The sequence below is a fragment of the Leptosomus discolor genome, chromosome 2, assembly GCF_034619465.1.
Source record: "Leptosomus discolor isolate bLepDis1 chromosome 2, bLepDis1.hap2, whole genome shotgun sequence".
Lineage (NCBI taxonomy): Eukaryota > Metazoa > Chordata > Aves > Leptosomiformes > Leptosomidae > Leptosomus > Leptosomus discolor.
The window spans coordinates 12,999,206-13,022,432 of NC_141392.1; the positions used below are offsets into that span (position 1 = coordinate 12,999,206).

The 23,227-nt window shown below is 38.1% G+C and overlaps 1 protein-coding gene across 1 annotated transcript in view; it reads right to left on the bottom strand.

The window, feature by feature from the left end:
- USH2A (usherin) overlaps positions 1-23,227 on the bottom strand; it is a 395,830-nt gene that overhangs the window by 85,517 nt on the left and 287,086 nt on the right. The window contains exons 45-49 of the mRNA XM_086460628.1: positions 22,622-22,824; positions 20,707-20,819; positions 13,331-13,529; positions 5,105-5,273; positions 1,903-2,124 (exon numbers count right to left, since the gene is read on the bottom strand). Of these exons, the coding sequence (XP_086316754.1) occupies positions 1,903-2,124; positions 5,105-5,273; positions 13,331-13,529; positions 20,707-20,819; positions 22,622-22,824 (906 nt within the window). The remainder of the gene's footprint in view (positions 1-1,902; positions 2,125-5,104; positions 5,274-13,330; positions 13,530-20,706; positions 20,820-22,621; positions 22,825-23,227) is intronic.

Consider the following 23,227-nt stretch of genomic DNA (forward strand, 5'->3'; position numbering starts at 1 on the left):
TAAGAAACCACAATCTATTCTATGCTTAATGCAAAAGAATACCATCTCTTTTCTAGTATGGTGTTAATTCATCTTTCAAACCTGTATTTGTGTTCAGCTGGCTCACAGCATAAAGTCCTCACAGAAAACCTGTGATGAAATGATGAAAAAGCCACTGTTTTCTTTTTTAATAACCAAAAAAAAATGTCATTCTGACCCGTTCTCAAGAAAAATGGTGTAAATGATAGAGTGCTATAGGCTAAACACATTTAAAAAAGAAGGGTATAAAGGTTTTAAAAATATATATATTTAAGGAAAAAAATGTTAAGAATACATATATACTGAAATGAAGAACATAACTTTCATCCCAAGATACCTGTATTACACTCCTACACAACTCATCTGCCCAGAGAGAGCAGTAAAAACATAAACGCTACCCCAGCAGTTCTGTTCCAACAGCATCTGTTAATTCACTCCATTTATAAAATACATATTGACAAAGACAACTGAACTGGGACCAGGGAGATTTGATTTGGTGTGAGAAAGTCAATTCAATGTGATTTTGTTAAAGGGCTCCTGCAGGCAAATAAAAGAGTTTAAGTAATAAAGTACATAAAGAGATGTTTTATGAGCCAGCCCTGTCTTGTGGCAGCCACACAATGAACGGCTATGCAAGAGGGCCTTGTTCAGAGCTGATACTGTGAGCCCTGCGTAGATGCTGTAGATCAGACACAATTAGGGATCACAGTGAGGGGGAGCTAAAATCATGCAAGCGGTGCTGTTCACAGCATACACTCCATGAGTCACCACTGGAAGGGAAGGGTAGTATAGAAACTGCAGAAAGCGTTGCAATGGCTCTTCTGATTAGCCCAACACAGAGCTAGGGTACTCCTAATACCACAGTGGCTGAACGATCCAGTGAATACAAAAAATAAGCTGAAGATAGAGCTCGTTTTTGGGGAAAGAAGGAGTTCAGCCTTCAGATCTGGATTCTTAGTTATATATTAAGACCCTTAGTTGTACAGCTAGAGGCTCAAACTGGTATGCATATGGTGAAAGCACTGCATCACTCATCTTTGTACACCAAGCAGAATTGGGTACTAAACCTTCATTATTCCTGTGTTTTTTTAAATTGGGCTCCCCTTTGAGACTGCAATTGTTTCTGAAGTCTTTTTGTCAGGCTGAGAAAGCCTAAGGCTGATGGTATGTAATTTGTCTAATAACTGTGGAAAGAAAAGACACATGAAAATACCTGAATAGGGTTTGTAATAATACCTCCAAATCTCTGTCACCAGCTAGTCAGAGAGTGCTTTACAAGGAAGTAGGATTCAGTTTGTACCTCTGAGAGATGGAGTAATTTCCTATGGTGTGCAAGAGATTAATGGGATACACTAGATGAACAAGTGACTACTGCTAGGGATTGCATTTTGTTAATTTTAAACTGCAGCAGGTTTACCCCTATGTAGATGCACAAGTGAGGGACACAGACCACCAAGAAGGTAGCATCATAATCTTCAATTTCTAGGTGACTAATGCCATATCTTCAGAGCAAATGGAAAATCCCTGCACTGGGATGCCTGGTAGCACAAGGCGGCCAAATCTAACCTCTGCTGTACTCATTGAGAGGGATTGGTCCTATTTCCTGACTGGCATAATGAAAGATCATGCACTCCTGGTTTTCTGATTTCTCCAGAAACCAGAATTTCTGGTGTCTCCAGCCCCTGCAGCTTTTGGACAAAGGCAAAGAAGGGTTATTGAAAGCTCACCATTTTGCATTCTGTCAGAATAGGTGAGTAAAGTGCAACATCATTTTAACAAATTGGCACACACACCTTAAATCTGAGCGTGTCACCACTGAACGGTCATTGTCACAAGAGATTTAGGAAGATGAAGACTCTTTTATCTTGAAAACTTATCACCTACCTGTGAGAGGTCTGTGTGCAGTCCCGTCTTTTTCATCACCACAGCAGACCAAGTCTGTGCTTACGACTTCTCCACCACAGCACTGCTGATTGAAACTGTCATGGAGGGATCCACCACAGCAAATTTGATCGCCCGACGTGGAGTAAGGCATCCCCTGGCAGCAAGAGTCACCAATTCCAACTGAAACTCTGTTTTGCTCTTCGTTAGGGCAACATACTTCTCCTGTTGATTTAAGAATAAAATTAAAGATTTTATGCATTTGTAGCTCTTGAAATCCCAGAGAGGCTTTCTGATAGCAGTAAGTCTAGGTTCACGCACCAGTAGCTTCATGTACAAAATACTCCATGTGAAAGTATGGAATCACTTGGTACTTTAGAATGCTATAAAATTAAAGAAACATCCATTTATTAATTCAGAGCCAAGACTCTGCAAGACATCAAAATGCAAGCATGACAAATACAAACTGAGAACAACAACAATAATTTCTGTAAATATGGTAAATATACAGCTGAAAACCTTTAAGTAGAGGCTGCTACACAGTAAAGAGAGATCGTACTTGCTACAATTAACAGAATAGTCAGCCTATATATTCTCAGCAAAAAATTTCCTTGTCTCCTCCAAAATCATTCCAAACTTATTTTGAAGGACAAATTCACATTGCTTAAAGAGTTTTTCAGTGTCGTTCAGGACTTCCTCTCCCAAAGAACTTAAGGATTAAACGCACCCTAAAAATTAAATACCACCATCACAATCAGTGGTCTTGGCTGCTACTTAAGCAAAACCATCAGCTTTTGCAGGAAAAGGCCTTAGGATAAGACTGCTAATGAGACTGACACTATAATGGTGCGCTGGGCTGGGCTGGGCTAAACTGTGTGCTATGAGTGGAGTAGATATTGCCATAAAGGATGCAAAAATTGTGGTAAATGGCGATAATTTTCATTCATTAGTGTCTGCACTTGATCTGATCCAGTGTTCTAAAAGTTACATTTTTTTATTATCTTTCTGTGTTGCAATGTTTTCTGTGGCTCAAAGGTAATTTGGAAGGAGTAGGGTTTTTCTTCTGCTATTGAAGGTGGGTAATAGAGGTGATTAAAGTATTTGGATTCCTGATTGTTAATAAAAGAAACGTGTTTTGATTTTTAAAACTCATTTTTCTCATTGAAAGTAATACCTGAAGTCCTTTTCTTCTAAAAAGTTGGGAATTACAGACAGAAAGCCGTAAATCCAATGCAGCTTTTGTCAGAAATAAACACGTGATGAGATTGTAACAGCTGAGCACTGTTTTCCTTCCCCCCATCCCCCCGCTCCTTGTCAAAGAGGTGCCTGGGTGGTAGCAGCATTATTTGTTCTGCCCTGCTTTACGAATCTCTCCTCCCATCTTAGTTCTGGGATGGATGTTTGCACTTCTTTGTGCACTACTGTTTCAGAAACTGAGATTCCTGCCTTCCTAATTTGTAATCTTCATGCCTTCAGCCCAGTGTGCTTCAGCACATCTAGAGCTATCAAGCTGGCCAAACAACATCTGGGAAATATGTATGCTTAGAGTGTTTCCTGTATAAATAACTTTATCAAATAAAGTCAATAAGAAACAAAAAAAGATGAGAACAAATTTTTAGAGTATAATAGATATAATCTGTTTAGATACTTCATCATATTTTCCAGCATTCCTTGGAATCTAATTTAGTTGCTACACAGAGAAAGTATTAAAACAGAGAATGTAGCTTACATCTATTGGAAATAAAACTGTTTTTTTTTTTTAAAGAACTATTAGACATAAGACACAAAGGATCAGTAACCTTCTCATTAACCTCTCAAAATGGGATCCATTCCAAGCTAGGCTTGAAAATGTTCTCTCTCTGAAAACTACCATGCATTCTTACCAGTTAATTGTTATCCTTATCAAAGAATGACCCACATTAACATTTAGCTTGAGGTTATTAGCATATTTATAAAAATAAAAAAGAAAAAAGTGACCAACATTGTTCATGTTGCTGCCCTTTAGAGTAGGGAAAAAGAGAATGCAGCAAGTATATTTAGAAACAAAAAATTGTTTAAAATCATGTTCAAACATTCACTTTTTCATGCTTGTGGACTGCTGACTGAACAAGAACTACTTTCAGACATAAGACGTTTTGTTTCACTGTGCTTTTCTTTCTTGATGTAAACAACATTAAGCTAGTTAACATAGACCACTGGATGGGGACAGAGGTCACAGTATAATCTCTCCATTTCAGTACATTGAGAATAATGAGGCCAGCAAAATACTCTTCTCTGGTTCTTCCATGTGATAGCATTTTTCTGACGACATCATGGAAGGCATTCTAATATTGTGATATATGAATTACTTTTCAAAGGATCAGAACTTGGGATGTGCTGAATGTGTTGGCAAAAATTCAAGCATTTCTGAGCCTAGGGAATGTGTGCCAGCTCATGAGTAATGGAAGCATTTTAGCTCCTGACCTGACAATTGCCTACAAAGAGATATATGCTCTGAACACTGCCCCCTGAAAGGGCTCTCCTCCCCCTTCTCCTCCCCTCTCCCTGTCAAAAAAACCTCCGACAAACTGGAAACTAAACTCTGGACAATAGCACAGAAGCACAGTTTTGGCAAACTTCCCAAACAGTTCTGAGAATAAGAGATGATCAGCCTTAAGAAAAGGATAAATGTCCATCAAAGATAATACATGTGGGATGTGTACTTTGATCTGTAACACTGGTAGAAACAAAGAGTAGACAATGCAGAAACAAGTAGAAGTGACGTAATCCATGATATCAACCCCGATGCTAACAATTGTTCTGCAAAAGAAATGGCTAGGGAAAATCACCTGGGGTCAAGTCAAGCAGAGAACTAAACCGCACCACTAAATTGCCTGATGGTGTTCCTATTAAGCAGAACTGCCCTCCCCATTATGCAGCACTTACTGCAATTAAGTATAGTTTGGCATAAATTAGTTCTCTGGGAAATGACCCAATCATCAGGTTTCATCAATTAAGCCTTTCTTGTATAAACAGTGTCCTGTGTTTAGAAGACAAAACCAGTGCAATTTTCTTTGCTTATCCCACTGAACACAAGTCTCAAAAACATCTAGAAATCTTGATAAATCCCACGCTTACTGCTGTGTTTTCATTCTCCTTGGTTTAACAGATATATCAACTTTGTTGTTTTGTTACTTTCAAGGACTGGAAGGGAGTTGTCTCTTACCTACTGACACCCTAGTGTAATAACCACCACAGCACTGATGTTTCGGTTGCGCAGCATGTATCTGACCACCACAGCAAACCCCTGGTGAATTAAGAATAAATGGAATGTACTTGTCTTCGCAGCACTGGAAGCCAGGTTTATTGTCGTGCAGAATCCCATTACAACATACCTAGAAGTAGTTAAAAAAAATAAAAATAAAAATGAGTAAGGCAGTATCTGTTAAACAGGCCATAATGTGTTCTCTGGGAAAACAATGTAAAGGGAAATGCATACAACACATCCTAGTACGGACAACTAATATGACTGCAGCCAAATAAAATGTAACTTGGCTAAAATCCTCTGCCCTCCAGCATTATCAGACTTCAATAAACTACTGTATATCTGACAGAATGCTGCCATTTTGTGGCCTTCGACCATACTGTACCTTAATAAAACAGTCCATTAATATGAATCATCTTCATATGCCTTGCAGGCTGTTTGAGTCTCTCAATGTGGAGTAGATTGCAATATGTAGATATAATCTACCATCACCTTACCCTTTTCTTCCCAGCTCTTATTTATTTATTTATTTATTTACGTATTCATTTATGATGAAACATGTACTCTGAAACCCTTACAACTAAAAAAGCAGTGTTTCCCAATATGAGCTCTTGGGTTTTCTTTCACATAAAAATAAGTGGAATTTTCTTCTTATAGCACACGATCACTTATTTATGACCACAGTTCTTCAGACAATGTGATCTCAAGAGAATAATATTTATATAATGATTTTTTTTTCAAGAGGAAATTTACATGGAAATGAATTTTGAAAAGGCCTTTTAACTGTGGACTTCTTTACAGGTGCTGTCGAGAAAATTATACGCTTGAACAATCAAATAATTATTTGTACACTTACTCTTGTGTCGATGGAGTGGCACGGTGTATACACAGCAAATCACATAGAATAGCCAGTAGAATCATTGTAAAAATTGTAAACTCAGAACCTACAGTCAGTGCAACTTGCATTAGCCAGAACGATGCCTCTTACAGCTAGACAGACAATGCAGTTGGCAGTACAGCACAGACGTTAGAGCAGAGTTGCTCCTTCGTTTTCTTTTGACGTGGAGCACTTCCACTCCTGCCTTTAACCACATTCTACGTCAGGTTATGTTAGCAGCAAAGAAAGAAAGTGTTCCTCTAGAAGGATCTTTTGTTTAGCTAGGTACTTTAATTACTAGTTGACAAAAAAATTTAAAAAAATGTGTATTACTAAGCTCAGGACATCTAATTTGTATTACATTTATAATATTAACACAAATATATACATATAGAAAAAATATTGTGACTTTTCTTAAGTCATAAACAAATTCTTCCTGACTTCAGCAAGATGATGCTTTGCTTTGTTCACTTTTGAATGGCCTTTACTTAATCACCCTTGGGAGTATTAGATTAGGTTCTGAAGTTACAATTTACAATACATAAAAATAACATCCAAAAATTAACATAAGGGAGGGCAGAAGGTGGTCTTGTTTCCTCGTTATATTTTGAGGTTTTATAACCTTGTATGCTTTGAATTGCCACACAGTCTTTTGCTTTTCCAGCACACTTTCTCATTCAGCATCTGTTTTAGACTACCAATGTAGCTGAATTTTGTCATTTTCTGTTCAGGAATTTAGAGTCTCTGTAGGTCCTGTTATATTATTTTGCTGTCCACCTTGTCACTGGTAATATAATCCAATCTATGAATTTAATTAACCTACTGTTCTTTCTTCCAGATCATTAGTTAAGATGTCAAATAAAACTCTGCTTTACACCTCTTCTGTGCTTCCTATCTTTTGGATACTTTTTTATGACTGGCATGCACTTCAGGCTGAGTTTTATTTCATTTACGATTGGCTCCAAAGCAACCTAGAAGATTACCTGGTCCCTCTGTATTTCCAAGTAATTTAAAAGCATTCTTAAGAATATCAAATCAAGTACTATCGTGCCACTGTCCTCAGAATAGATCACATTTGGCAACAATTCTTGACACTCGTAAAAAATGGACTCTGTCCTGTCCTTTTTGCTGCATCCTGAGCCTGAGACACCAGGGGCAGTAAAGGCTGTACCTGCCTGCGTGAAAGGAGGCCAAATACACGTTCCTCACACATTCTAAGTCCCAATTTATGTGCCACTTCAGATTGTGATCTGTCTAGACAAATTTCTCTTCTTATCATGGATTTCATTTGTCATTCCCGTACTGTCTCCTTTTCAGTGATGCACATCACCCAAATTTCACCTGAACACAATCTTTCCATCTTTCAGATAAGGAAACTTGCACATCTTTGGCATTATCCAGGTTCAAACGCTTGAGCAGCCATTTTACTTTGAATGTGATGCTTCCAGTTTTGAGAAATGCCCCTTCTCTTGTGAATCCTCAGTAGAAAGAGCTGCTGTGTGTATTTTAGTACTAACTCTAAAACATTGTGGTTGGAACACAATTTGTGAGATTGCATTATTACTAGTGCCTCTCCTTTTCCTCTTGAATTCCCTCAAAAAATCCTCAGCTGAACATCCAGGTATGTTACGGTAGTTTCAGCTGCTACTTTTCCTTGTTAAAAATTATTTAAGATCCTCAGTATTTCTCAATACCCTATAGACAGTTTCCAAAAATGGGTCCAGTCAGCTCTAAAACGCATTCAGACTCTCATCTGGCATTACCAATTGATATAGTTGGTGCTATTATCATGTAGCCCCATAACATCCTCTGCAGTCAGATGTAAATTGTTAAATAACACTTTTTTGGCAGTCCTCTAAAGACAGTTAGTTTCTATTTGCATTGATATTCAGCCCAAGGATTCTGCATTATCAATCCATAAAACAAATGCATTCAAGTAATGATAAAATTATGTCATACACAAAGAAGAAAAGCAGCTGGATTGAAAGTTATAGTGGCAAAAGGTTATTATTATCTCATCCTCTTAGATCTAAAAGTGACAGTCCCAACTGGATGGTGTTACCGTGTACATGAAAGTAGCAGCCTTGTAGCGATCCGATACAGTGACACCAACATTTTAGGCAGGTCAGAGATCTCACCCTCATACAGAGGGTTGAATGCTTGACATATGCTTGCCAACCAGAAGATCTTTGCAGATGATACAAGATGTTCATCCTTAGCTATCATGGGAGCCCTTAAAAATATTGGTAGACTGAGTTATTCACAAATTAATCTTGTAGTTATCCTCCCATCCAAGCCCACAGAGGGACTGTGACCCAGAAGCACAGGACCTGGGAGGGGTGGGCATAAAGAAAGGCTTCTTACGATACCTGAGAGAGGCCCAGTCAGCCATGACACTAGCACAGAGTAACTAGATATCAAATCTGGCAGGCAGGATTACACAGTATTGTAACAATTTTTAAAAATACTTCAAACTTATCTGTGCAACTCTCTTTTAATTAAAACTGTGTCATCTCTGATCCCCCTGCTTGCTGAAGACTTTGCTGAAGGATATTATCTGGCCTTGTGGACACATGCCAGTTGAGCTAGGACTGATTTAGTCAAATAAACAGATGTGCTAGGCAGCCATGTTTATCCTTCTTGTCAAACGCTTGCTGCCAGAGCCACTTTGTGAAATAGCAATTCACAAAACACTCTAAGGAATTCCTATTAGCTACAGGAGTTCATTAAAAATTTCTGCCTGTGGAGCAAACACCAGAGTAATGATTGACCCATCATGTTCTCATGTGAGAGGGAATATTTTAAATTAGCAAGGCTTACTCTTTTTTACTTAAATATCTCTGAATCTATATAGACACCCTTTTATGCTAAGTATACTTACCCATTTCTTTTCTCAAACTGCTGTTCTTTTTTGGTAATTGGTACAGCCTTAAATCTAAAATCCATGAGCAGAAATTATTGTTATTCTGTTACAAATCACTGTATATTATCTTACTAAAATGAGTTTCATTTCCCGTCTTTCAGGTGTGTTACAACACACACTATACACAAAATGTTATCTTTTTAAAGGTTCTCTAAGCCTGAAAGATCTTGAAAAGAATTTGCACAATATTGCTAGCATTAATAGTAAATTTTATGTAAATATTGATAGAATATCCTTCACCAGTGTCGAGTTGTGTTAGTTCTCACTGCTGAAAATCATGCTTTTGAGGCTAGCTATGAAGCCACCTTTTTGCTCCTCCTGTCCTTAAGGAATCCTGCTGGTGTTTTTAATAAATGGCACATGTTAATTACAATAAGTAAAGGGGTAAGCTCGTACTTCCTAGTAATGTCAGAGTTATATTTGATTGGTTCATTAACTGCAGATTTATACAGCTTGTTACTGCTGAAAATAAAAAGTGCTGAAGCTGTATTAACACCTTCATTCAGGACCCTTTTAACCGTTGATGTTCATACTCATGATCCGTTGTGTACAGAAATTATTAGCCTTTATGCTGTTATTTTAATTACTTTTTTACTGTACCTGTCTCATCATTTTCAGTGTTCACCTCAGGATGCCAGTAACAACAGAAGGACAATTCAGTAGCTACATGGATAATACAGGAATGCCTTCCCCATTGGTACTGAGATTACGCTCCGTGATGGGTGAAGCTAGGGCACATTCCCTTGTTAATTGAAGCACATCTCTGCGGCTTTCATGATATGTGCTCTGTAAGCTGATGTCTGTTTTGAGATTTCAACTAGGGATAGAGTTATGGATCATACCTTACCGAACACAGCTAGGAAAAAACTGTCAAATTTGGCAGCTTGGAAACACCCAAGCAGCACAGGTCTGTTACTGTAAAAGGTACATAAGATGTAGCGACCCTCCTGGCAGCTGACAAAACTCACCATGAGAGTATATTCTCAGCTTTTCTGCAAAACTACACACAGAAAAACCCCTTCCTAAATTCTTTCTGCACTCAAGCATTATAAATCTGTCGAAGCCTGATTACAAACACCAAAGTAAGGATACCAGGCACAGCACTAGTTAAAACAACAAAGATTTCTAACATTGAAGCAGAAAACAGGCTAACGACTTGAAACAAGAAGTAGGGACCTGACGCAAAGATTATTTCAGATAGCAGGAGTGTTTTTTGGTCTTCATTAGGTTTAATATCAGGCCTACATGAGCCCATGAATGTGCATGTACACATGTTCCTTGTAGGGAAAGGTCATTTGGTCTTTTAGAGATTCCCAAGGCAGCTCTGAGCAAGTTAGTTTACGTACACAGCACAGTGCTATGCAGAGATACTAACCTGGATCCCAAACCCAGCACGCATATATCAGCGCAACCCTGCACCCGGGCTATTTAGCACTGCCTTTCTGTTATAACTGCGCTGCTTAGCTGCACCCAACTCAACCAATGTTATCTGAAGGGTCTCTGCATCCTGCTCTGCTGCACAGTGAAAACACAGCCTTGTATTCCTATTACTGAAACACTTTGGTTTCAATGGATGAAGGGGGTTATATTTTGGTGATCTTTTATGCAGATAAGAAATTCTAACAAAACCCTCTTTTACTGCAGTGTCTTACAATAGCAAGCTGATACCAAATGCAACCCCTAAATCCATGAGAAAGTGTTAATAAATAACACAATAACATATCTGCAAATTATTTTTGTATGAAAGGTCTAGCTTTCCTCTTGCTTTATACTTCTGAATTCAAGGAAATTGTAAGAGGGAAATTAGACCCATTGTGTCTTGTATACGAGGTGCAATAAATGACCTGAGCAAAAGTGAGAACTCCACAACTTATTTGTCAATCAGAACTATGTATATACAATCTGCCTGCTTTTGCTGACCAGTCTATCACCAAATGAAAAAAAACATTTATTTATTGTTCTGGATCTGAACATTATTTAAGCTACTCAGCATTTAATTCTCAGTGTCATCTCTCTGCATTTGGCTGTACAATTAAGGTATGGTGAATAACAGCTGGCACTGCTGCTTTCTTTTCAGAACAAGTGTATGCTGCTCAGTGTTGCTTTCTTCACTTCTGTCCAGTAGTCTGTCGAATCTAAGGACCACATATACTAGCTGGCAGAAATGCTTCAGCATTGCGGCTGGCATAGACTGACAGTGAATTCTATAAAAGTGTGACGGGGGCTGCCATCTAAGGTCTTATTCTGTCCCTGTTGCAAACTGGTTTAAGAGGAACACGGATGTGCCAGGAGCTCTCTAGATGTCTCTTACAGACATTTTGGATGGCTAGTGTGGATACACATAGCAACCTGGGCAAAGTATTAGGAGGGGAATTTGAATCAATTCACCCACAAAAATTACTCCCATGCCATTTTATGTATGAGCGTTCAGTTTCCTATGGACCTTCCAGTTGTTTAGTATACACCCATTACTTAACAAACAGCACCAACTCCTAACCACAGTCTCTGAGAACACAGAGACCTTTATAATAAATGAATGCAAAATTGATTAGAAAAAATTAGATAGTCAGGAAGCTATAAAAATAAATGGACGTTCTCCGAGCTCAAAGTTACCATAAAAGCACAAAGGCTGAAAAAATAAACAGAGAAGAAAACTTCTAAAATTAATATAATACAAATTTAACTCATACACATGCCAAGATCTATTAAAAAGTCTACCATGCTAAAAACCTGAAATAAGTAAATTTACCTCTTAGAACAAAGGACTGCCCATAATTCACTTGCAAGATTTCAGAAATACCTATGTTTAGTACAGTATTGCTTTCAAGGGAACTGAAAAGCCAAAGCTGTGTTGGCTGGAATAATTTATGTTTTGATTTGAACCCCGCAAATAACTCACTCCCTTAATTACTGTCTTGTCTGACAGGGAATCTTGCGAATACATATTGTTTGCTTTAGTCATGGAACATGTGATGATGCCTTTGACAAATAGGTACACTATTTCATTACATTAAATCTTACTTTCAAACTAAGAGTTTTCTACCTCATTTGTCAATAAAAACCATTACAGACTCCTGCTACGCTATTGATCCTACTCCTAAACAGGAACTCATATGAAGATTAACCTGAAAATAGCCATAATTTAAAAGCACATCTGACAAATCACAATGGATCCCATTCAGAGCTGCTCATCATTGTCATGTAGCAGCCACCCACTTGTAGCTGAATCTAAATAGATTTTCTGTACTGGAGAATCTGGTCATTAAGCATTTAGCCAAGAAGGAATTTTGGGGCGGGGGGGGGGGGGGGGGGCTGCGAACCCCAGAAAGTCATGTTAATAACCACTATTTGCCATGCAGGCTTTGAGAAATAATTCCTCACACAGAGAGGAACTTGATAATTTTACTGGTGTTTTTGAAATTCTCTGTACACCTAGAAAATTTCCTATGGCCTTTAAGGTCCGATGCAATCATTTTATGCCAAAGGAGCCATATGAACTGCCACCATGTGCTCCACAGATACCTGAGTACTTGAGCTGACAAAGAATCTCCTCTAGTACTTTACTGTGTGTGATCTATGGCACGCAGCTGAGCAAAACTGATTGTTCCAAGTGGGATGCAAAAATACATACAGAAATCTATATACATGTATACGCACCACGTAATTTGTCACAATGGGATTGGATCAGTGGATTCAAGAGGCTGGTACTGAGATTTCTCAAACTTCCATTACACATAGCTTGTGAGATTTACTTTGGATTAGATGCAGCCTGATGCCTTGGAAAGAACATTTGCACGTGCACACAGAGCAAAGCTTTCTGAAGGGAAGAAATTCCAGATGTATGCCTGTGAAGTGGTCCACAGACTGGCTGGAACCTAAAGTCCCCATCCAGAGCTGGAGGATATTTGAAGGGGTTTTGAAACACAGGTTCTAGCTTAGCTTCCTGTGCAAGGGACTTAGTTCACATGTATTAAAACCACTTCTAGCCTGAACCAGCATGCAGCAAATGAAAACAATCTGGGGATTCCCTTCAGAACTGTGCTATTGCTCCAAACCAAAGTGTTAATGCAAGACACATTCATAAATGCTAACCAACTCATTTCTTCTGAAATGAAGTCAGCAATCACAGACTTAAGACAGCAGAATCACTTGTCATCAGCTGACTCACATACACAGCTGGAGATTTTTGCACAGCTATCCCTGTACTGAGCTCAAATATTCATTTGATTTTTAAAATTTTCAAGACACATATTAGAGCCTTGATTTTAAAATAGCAAGAGAACTACACTCCAATTCCCTTCCTCTGATAACTAAAGATGTTTGGTCAACATACATTCCTAAAAATATAATTTTTCATTACATTGCTAACTTAAGAATGTACAGGTACCTTCAACTCTGGATGATAACATACTTCTCCACAGATATTTTCATGCTTTTGACATTCTAATGAGATACACATTCTACTGCTTTTGCTGCTCCTTGAAGTCTTTGGTGGGGTACACCTCTGCCAGGCTTTACGTAAGAGTTCATATCCCAGGATAATGCCATTTGGCTGTCCCGGTGATGCCCAGTTGATTTGAAGAGATCTAAAATAAGCAGAAAATTAACATCTATTAAATTGTTGAAAGTATTTATGCTTCTATGGAATCCTACATTAAAGGATTAGCATATGGTAGTTCCCTTTTATACTAGTTCACATGGGGTGAAATATTTTGAAGCATGTAAAATGTTCCTTTGGATGGTGAATTTCACAGCTGCTTTAAAAACTGAAAGGTGTAAAAGTTTGAAAAAAGTGTCAATATGTGCTAATAATACTCTGGGAAAATAAATCACACATGCAATCAAAGTCCTTAAAGGTTGCTATTTAAAAGACATCTCATTCATACTTCTGGAAGCTTATGTGTAATAAACTTTCTAGCATTTTACTTGTTTTATTTCAGTGGTAGGAGAAAGGACTCAGTATGCCTTCCTGGTGCTATAGCAAGGGTGTACATGAAGTATTGTCAGGGCTGGTGTGACGGTTCCATTCTCAGGTAGGATCTGCTAGAGGACGGGCAGCTGGGGGACAGAAGACCACACCTTGCCCTCTGAGTTATCACCAGTGCAGCTTAATCATATCATGCTTGGTTGCCATTTAGAACAGATTTGTATTCATCTTGCCTCTTCCTTGCATTCAAAAACATTATACAAAAAATGTTTTGTATACGAAAATGCTTTGAAATGTATACAGAAGTAAAAGAAAGAACTCATCACAGCATCTGTAAGCACTAGTTCCCTCCTGTGCTTAAATATTTTCATTGACATAAAATCAGAAGTAAAAAATGCAAGTGTTTATCACAAGTAAGACTCAAGACTTCTGACTTTGACTGCAAAAGCATGACTGCAATTTTACAGACTGTCTGTAAAACAATATCCCACAGTTGATTTCAGGTTTGACACCAGACCATGATCAGTTTAATGAAGAAAGTATCTATCTTAAGGGAAAAATCATGTTAAACAGCATCATGCCTGTCACTACTAAAATGTGCAGATATTGGCTTCAAAATCTCAATATTACAATTTAAAAAAAAATGTCAAAAGCAGCATTTGAAGCAGAAATTTTACATTGGTATTTCAAACAAAAACTTCGTTTCTTGCATAACCACTCTGCAATGTTTTATAAGACAAAAATTTCTTTCACGTGACTCTCTTTGGGTAGAGAGAAAGATGATGAAGGGGGTGGAACACCTCCCTTCTGATGAAAGGCTGAAGGAGCTGGGTCTCTTTAGCTTGGAGAAGAGGAGACGGAGGGGTGAACCCATTAACGTTTATAAATACGTAAAGGGCGAGTGTCAGGAGGATGGAGCCGGGCTCTTCTCAGTGATGGCCAGTGATAGGACGAGGGGCAACGGGTGCAAGCTGGAGCACAGGAGGTTCCACATTAACATAAGGAAAAACTTTTTCACTGTGAGGGTGACAGAGCACTGGAACAGGCTGCCCAGAGAGGTTGTGGAGTCTCCTTCCCTGGAGACACTCAAAACCTGCCTGGATGCGTTCCCGTGTGACCTGCTCTGGGTGGTCCTGCTCTGGCAGGGGGGTTGGACTAGATGATCTTTCGAGGTCCCTTCCAACCCCTGACATTCTGTGATTCTGTGATCCCAACGCTACATGTAGATCAATAGGAGGACTGACAACATTGCACAGTACGTACTTAGGCTCCAAGTACCTCTTTTAATCTCCAAGTCCCAATTACACAGCCACTGTCAGAATGTCAGTGACATCATAAATTTAAAGTGAAAATGTTACAGTGAAACAGCAGCTACTAAGATAAACTTTGACACCTTAACAGACTAAAAATAACTGAAATATTATTTCACTTCCTTGAGGTATAAACAGAGGAATACACACAGCAATAAGCCTTTGCAGACAGGAATTAATGTCACCTATGAAGGAGTAACTTCATAGGTGACTTGTAGAGTCATCATTATCATTCCAAGGCCTTCATCTGAACTATAGATTTAATTCTATATTCTGTACATAGCTATTTTGTATTCACCACATATTCTACCACATACACATGAACACACACTCATGCACACACACAGATCTACATTTAAATAATGTTACAGGACTTAACTTAAAAATGTAAAAGTACAAAAATAAATAGTAAAAATTTCAGAAAAAAAAAAGATGAAAGGAAAAGAAGGGTAGTACTTCAACCTTTACAAATACCATTGTAACTCCCTCCTGGTCTTTGCACAGTAGAGATCACAGGAGCAAAGAAAGCATTCCTAGTTATATTTTTGAATGATTTGCTTTCTGCAATACCCTCCAGGGTACATTTTCAAAGTATTGTGCCAGTTTTTGCATTTTTGCAAGTCATGTTTCTCTCGAAACTAATTTCAAATTAGGCCTAAGAATTGATGTAACTATTTGAACATTTTGACTTTTCTGCAAAGCTCAGCCTGTATTTTTTTCTTTTCACAAGCAATCACTTCATTATTATTCAATTTATAGATACACATTTGGAGTGGACATAGCCTGGTATTGTGTAAAGCTGCAACTGCACAAGAAAATCACGCAGCATGGGAGTTCACTGGCCAGTAAAACTCAGTATGACCTTCCAGTAATGACTCACAGATAAGCAGACTCCTTCACAGTTTTATCAATGTTTCAGTTATGTCTACACCTTCTGATGTTTGCCACCCATGGCAAACTGTGGTGGTTTTGAAAGTACCACAGCAAGAACAATGCATATCTCAGTTTAAAAAAAATCAGTAGGGTTTTCACGGGACTGCAGAGGCTTTTTGACAAACCCCACCTGACAAAATACCCCAGGCTGAGCTGAAAACCTTCTTGAGAGGTGCAGATTTAATGGGACATGATGGGCACTTTAGCATGCAGCCAGCTGTATAACGTACGGTGCATTTGATACAGCTGCAGAAACATGGGACACAGCCTGCCCACCCTCTCGTTCTCTTCATCCCCTGGTTACTCCCTCTCAGATAAAATGGAGTTGGTCTATGCTGAGAAGTGCCCACAGCCTGAACTACAGAAGCAGGCTTGCAAATTCTAGGCACAGATGAATGTACAACAGCTGGCATGTGGAGCACAGTCCTTGTCTGCCCAGAGAAACCTTCACTTCAAGCATGTGCAATTTATGATATTTCAAATGCTGGATGAGTCCCTTCTGTGACTGCTGTCAATGTGGTGAAAATGCTAAAGTGAGGCTCCCTCCTACAGAAAAGGCAGCCTAACCAGGTTCACAGAAACAAGCTGCTTCAGACTACAAGGTCCATGAGGCACTGCAGCACTTCCAGGGGATAAAGAACAATTTCAAATGGATCCACAAAGGTGTATTTGGTTCTGGTGCCACAGAGCAAACTGAAGTCCTTTGGTTCAAGCATGTGAAAACAATTCCTTCCAACATTTCCAGCTAGAAATATTACCTTTTTTAAGTCCACGAAAAATATCGGTATTTCAGGGTTTTTATATCACATCAGATACATTTTGGTAGGCCAGTCTGCGGAAAGGAAATTCTGTTTTTTGCCTGCTTCAAGTATCACCAGCTTCAAGTGTCCATGAGTCATGAAAACACTTCCTGATTATTTTTTTTTTTCTCAACACAGTAGTAAAGGTTTAATCATGAAGATTGAAAATATAACAAGACCTTTCACTTTTGAATCTTGAGAATGAATGTTGTATTGGTCTCATCACATACAAGGGTTAAATTTAAAAAATCACATCAAGATTCAATGACTTTAATTTCAGCAGCTGGAATTAAACAAAATCACAGAAAAATCACAAGATTCACCTGACATTCTTGAGATAGGGAGCACTGCTATTATTAATGGCCAGTGGATAAAGTACTTTCCTCACCAGGAGGATCACACATACTGAGCAAGTGTTTCAACATTATTGCACAAGAGTTAAGCACTTGCTGTATTGTGGACTGCAGTGCTAACATAATTAGAGAGGCAGTATGATACAGTGCAGAGAGTCTGATAAATAGCATTATGCTTCTGTTGTTGCCACAAACAACTTAGAGAAATCTTTCTGTGCTGTTTCTCCCATTACTAAATTAGGGAGAGCAATCAGGTTTTCTCCATGGGAACACTGTCTTGAACACTTTAAGGAAAGTGCTATAAAACTAACCATACGTGAGAAACCTTTGTGTTCTGCCTGTCTTCTGGATATTTCTAGTTATCTCGTCTTAGATCGGCTGGACATGAATCCACAACCATCTACCCCAGTATTTCTTGTTTATTGACATAGTTATGAATCCCTTTCTTTTTTTCACTTTTTGCCCATTTTCCCAGCATGGAAAATTAGACGTACTGGTCTTTAGTTCCCCAGATCCCCTTGGAGAAATCTGCACTGTTGTCTCATTTTCCATCCCCCCAATATCAAGACCAATTTAAAGGACATTTTACACAGGACAGTAGTTTTGACACTTCCATATTTGAGCTTGTTTAGAACTCCTGAGCAAATACCCTCATCTCAACAATTTATCGCTATATGTTTTATCCATTTGTTCTGAAAACTTTCTCACTAACATGATAATTTTAAATAATTCCTCCAGCTCATTCACCCATAAACAGCATCTGATATAAAAACCTTCCTAAGCCCCATGATACTGAACATCAAACCAAAGAATTCACTTAGCTTTTCTCCCATGGCCTTATCTTCTTTGAGTTTTCTGTTACACCCTGACCAGGGTTTCTGGTTCCCCCCAAGGTACATAAAGGGCCTTTTCTTTCTTCATGAGGCTATGAAGGACTTTCCCTAGTTTATGCCACATGCTGTTTTCAAAGCCATCAACCTTTTAGTTAAGCACTGAACAGAACTGCTGGCAGGGTTCATCTGCATTGTGCCTCAGTTTTCTGAAAGGAACAAAGCTGCTACTAAGTATTGTTATTAGAAAAAAGTAAGCATGCTGTATTACAAGGAAAAACAGAAAGAAGAAAAGTATTCTGAAGGGGAATGAACTATTTCCCAACACACCACAAGAATTTAATCCACTACATAGACTTTAAGTCAGCATCCACATGCTTGCAGTACTCAGAGAAATTTCTAAACTGTGCAATAAAATACAATACTTCTCTATAAAGACAAACTCTGAGGTCCTAACTACAAAAAAAAAAAAGCATACGTGATTTCAATAGGATTTGTTTCTACCTAAACATGGCCAATGTGATCTCTCCACCTCCCTCCAAAAAACCCCCCAAACCCAGACAAGAAACAGAACAAACCAGAACTTAACTTAGGACTTCAGGATTGGGTCCCATACTGTTTTCTATTTGAAGTTTGACATTATAAAATAATCATTCCAGGACTGCGACCTTTTGTGCCAAGTTTCAGCCTGAAGCTGAGTTATTAACTGTAAGGGGTGGAAAAGTAAGGTATTTATAATGGCTCCAGTGGTATAACCTTCATTAGAACAGTGTGGATGGAGCTGCTATCAGAAAGACTTCTAAGAAGTTGGTGAGTGAAATTATAATTTATGTCATGCAGCACCTTGAGGCAAATTTTAAAACAATTATTTGTGAATGCTACAAAGACATTATCCTACAGCCTTCTCATCAATAATACAGCCCCCCCTCAAACTGATTCAGAAGAGGGAAAAACGCCATGATTCCAATTAAAGACAATAAACTGCACAGTCTGTATTATATCTCAGGTATCCCATGAGCCTATACTTTAGAAATGCCTTTTTTCTCTGTCTGATGACAGATATGTATTAAAATGTCCTCTTGTCTACACAAACTGTTTTTTTTGCCCAAGCTTTTTCTTTTATGGAGGATAAATAAGCAACATTCATATTCAGCCCAGCACCTCCTGAAGCTGTCAGCTGTAGTGTTTGTCATCTTTCAATCAAAGCTGAAGCCAGCCAGTCATTTTTATACTGCACAATCCCTACATACTCGAGGACCAGAATTAATGAATTAGCTATTGATTAAATTCCACTCTAGCAAATCCACCGTGGCAAATAAATGAACTACCCGGGGCACGTGTAGGCCACGGCCAGACATGTCCGGGCAATCGATCAGTAGTTAGTATTCTTTTGGGATATAAGAACAGCTGATGATAATATGACATGTAGGAAAAGGCAATGTAGAAACAGAGTCTGTTTCTGGCTGAGCAGATTAGAAAGTAGGAAGGCATTTTTGATCCTTTTGCATTCATGTGTTATGACATATTTAGTCTATATATAATAGCAGAAACATGCATAAGTGTTTGCAGTACAGACAATACAGACAAAGGCATACATAAGTTAAAGCCAAGGGCAAAAGATGAGATCCTGAATTGAGTTCTTATCATCAAACAAGCTTTGAGTATATCTGCACATGTGACAGAAAAATAGCAAGCTTAATTTCACCCTTATACAGAGACAAATGCTGAATTCAAGCAAAATGTAGAAATGATAAACAGCAAACCAAAGTCCTTAAAAGACTGGAGAAGCAAATCCGTTCAGCTGGCCATTTCTTAAGGCTCAGATGTTAAATTTTTGTTGTTTAAAAAAATGATTTTTTTCTTTCCATAAAAGAAACACTGCTAATGAGCATACTCCACGAGAAGTGTAATAAAATCACATGAACAATAACATAAACACAGGAGGCTAACTGTTTTATTGTTGGTGTAATTCTGAAAAATGTGTTAGTGAGCTGAGTTTTAGTCTGCCTTTGGACGATATTAACTCCAAAGAATCACTCTATATGTTACGATTTGGCTGCTTCTAAGGACTGCAAATCTGATGCTCCCTTTGCAATTAAGAAGCTTGCCCATGCCTGTGGAGGTAGTGGATAGGCAGATTGCAAGCAGTGGTTCAAGGAGACACAGATATGCATGCCTTTAAAGATAGCTTACTAATTCTTACTGTTGTGATAGGTGACTTTTTTTACCCATAATTATTCTAAGTTTCCACTATCAGCACCACATTGCTCCCTGAGCATTAATCTTCCTCTTCTTAACTGACAGCAAAATGTGATAATTTTCATTCCTCTACACTTCTTCTCTTAACTACTTCCACTTATGCTTTATTTATTATCAGAGCACAGCGATACCCAAATGGGTATGTACAATCAACCAAGGGTGAGATTTCTTCAATTGCTCTTTTGGCCAAAAAATCCAAGACCAAAAATAACAACCATGAAAAATGTTTTCAGTGTGTATACTGAATCCTTTTATGCACCTTATTCAATTGAGAGAAGACAACGTTACGTTCTGGTCCCCATTCCAGCTACAAATCACTCTGATATATGAAAGCCACCTATAGCATCATACCTTGAGCCAATTACGTGAATAATGGGTGCTGACAGCTGCTTTGGCTCATCTTCCACAGTTGTAATCTGGGTCCCATTGCTTCTCACACAGGCATACACCGTGCAGGCTTCAATCTGATGAAGAAGAACAAGAGTTTTACATACTCAGCTGCAGAAATTATTCAGCTCTGCTACTTATTTAGAGTTCTCTCTTCACCCAAGATTTTATTATTTTCTATTTAACAGATTCTATACAGCCAGGAAAACACTGCAGCTTTGAGATATCTACGAGAGATACACCATGCTGTATCACATTTTCCCACACCATTTTCAGAAAAAGGGTACATGCAGCTCTCTGACACTAATTGCTCTCTATTAAATTATCACCAACAGAGTTGCAGTGCAATTGTTTTTCTGCATGTATATGTAGAATCTGGTACACAACACTGAAAAAAATGTACTTTGATTTGGGGCCTTGAGTGAGTTTTCTACACCTACAATATATTCTGATATAAAAATAAGGATAAAATTCCTTAATTTGTAACTTTGTATTCCTTTGTGTCTATTCTGGAAAATTGAAAGTGAAAAATGCAAACAGGTATCATATACTTTGTCATGAAAAATGCCACAAAAATAAAAACTTATTCCTTCAGTTCTTGGGATTAAACTAAGCAGAGGCAAAGTGAAATAACAGGTGAAGAATGGTAACATTGATTCTGTGTTGTCAGCAGAGAAGTTACTCAAAAGAAAAAAGCACAAAAAAAGAAAGATAATGCAGTGAGATTACCAGTGAGATGCACATGCATTCAAGATAATACTCTTCCAGGGCAAGGAGAAAAAGAATCAAAAGAAAAAAAAAAAAAAACCAGCTTATTTTGGTTTTACCTAACACATTGATGAGACTGTAAGTCCAGTATAAAGACCAGGAAAGCAGAAGAGAATAATTAACATCTCAAGCAACAGAAGGTAGCCATAGTAAATTAATATAGAGGGTCTATAAGTGAGGCAGTACACTGAATTTGCATTGTTATTGAGAAAAGACAAATGTGTTTCCAAGCGGCATTCGGAAAGTCATATGTGTATTCATGGATGGAGGTTTGCTGTTTCAGAGGGGCTGGAACACAGAAATCCGTTACGGTATGCCTGTCTGCGATGTTTATTTATGGCATGTAGGAACTGGAAGCAAATTTTCAGAACAGAGTATACATGGGACTGCTAAGCCCTTCTCATATATGATGGAAACCAAACCTGAACGACATAGATAGGAAGAGTTAGAATTAAGTGTTAAATCGCATTTCTCCAATATATTAATACAACCTAAGGATAGAAAGTTATTGTTTATTCTTTTGGGGTTTTTTATTCTGCCCACAGTATTTTGCCTTTCATCAGATATATGGATAGGGAGGCAAAGATAGAGAAAGGGAAAAGCAAAGAAAAAACACTGTACTTATTAATAGCATAAAAAGTACCACTGTGATTTCAGAGATCAGCTTTGCTTCCTCCTTAGGATAAGGAGAAAAAAAATCATAAAAGGATGACAAATGCAACATCATTATTTCTCTGTGCTGATCTATTATGCATGCCTGATGTTTCTAAAACAATTGCAATTTTCTTTTAATGAGTAGGAGTAGAATCTTTGCCTCTTTGTAATATATGTTGGGGTTTTGCTAATGTTGTAGCACAGAGGATTTAGGGGAAAGTAAATGGAGTTTTGACGGTTTGAAAAAAGATAATGGAAATTTGTATTATGAAAAGTGTACACAGACCTAAAATATGCTGAAAATAAGTTTATGCCTTTTATGTATATGCATACAAACAACAGTGCAAATATATGTCCATGTATGTAAAGAAATTTACAAAACAATATTCCTCTTGGACATACACATATTTTAAGTAAAATGAAAGTATATTTTGCAACCCAGTAAAGATATTCTAACCTGTATATCATATACAGTGAAAGGAGACAAATCTGCTAAAAGAAAGGACCCCGTCTCATTCATTCCAGTCTTGTACTGCTTATTATTTACATAGATAGAGTACTCCGTGACAACACCATTCGGGTTTGAAGGCGATGTCCAGATGACACGTACAGCTGTACTGTTGATGATGACAACCTCTGGAGGGAACATGCCCTCAGGCTCTAGAAATAAAGGAAGAAACTGAATAAACTCCAGCTGTCTCTGCAAAAGCACTTGTTTAACCAAATGCAGATTAGTATTTAGGTTTAGCAAAGGGTTCACTGCTTATCTGCTTTCCTCTGATGAAGTTATCACAGTCTGTAGTCTTCTGTAAATTGGCTTATTATACTCTCAGTTAGAAACCATGAGAGCTGACGGTAAAATCCTTTATACCAGCAGCACAGTGTCAATCATCAGTACTATGTGGCCAGTGAGATATGACGATAAATTATTCACCCATCTCCACTGCCAACATACAAATATCATTTTTATGTCTCCCCAATCCTAATCTTTCCAAAAAAGAAAAAAAAAAAAAAAAAAAAAGAGAAAAACCAAGCACTTTGCTTTTAAAGCAAAACCTGAGAC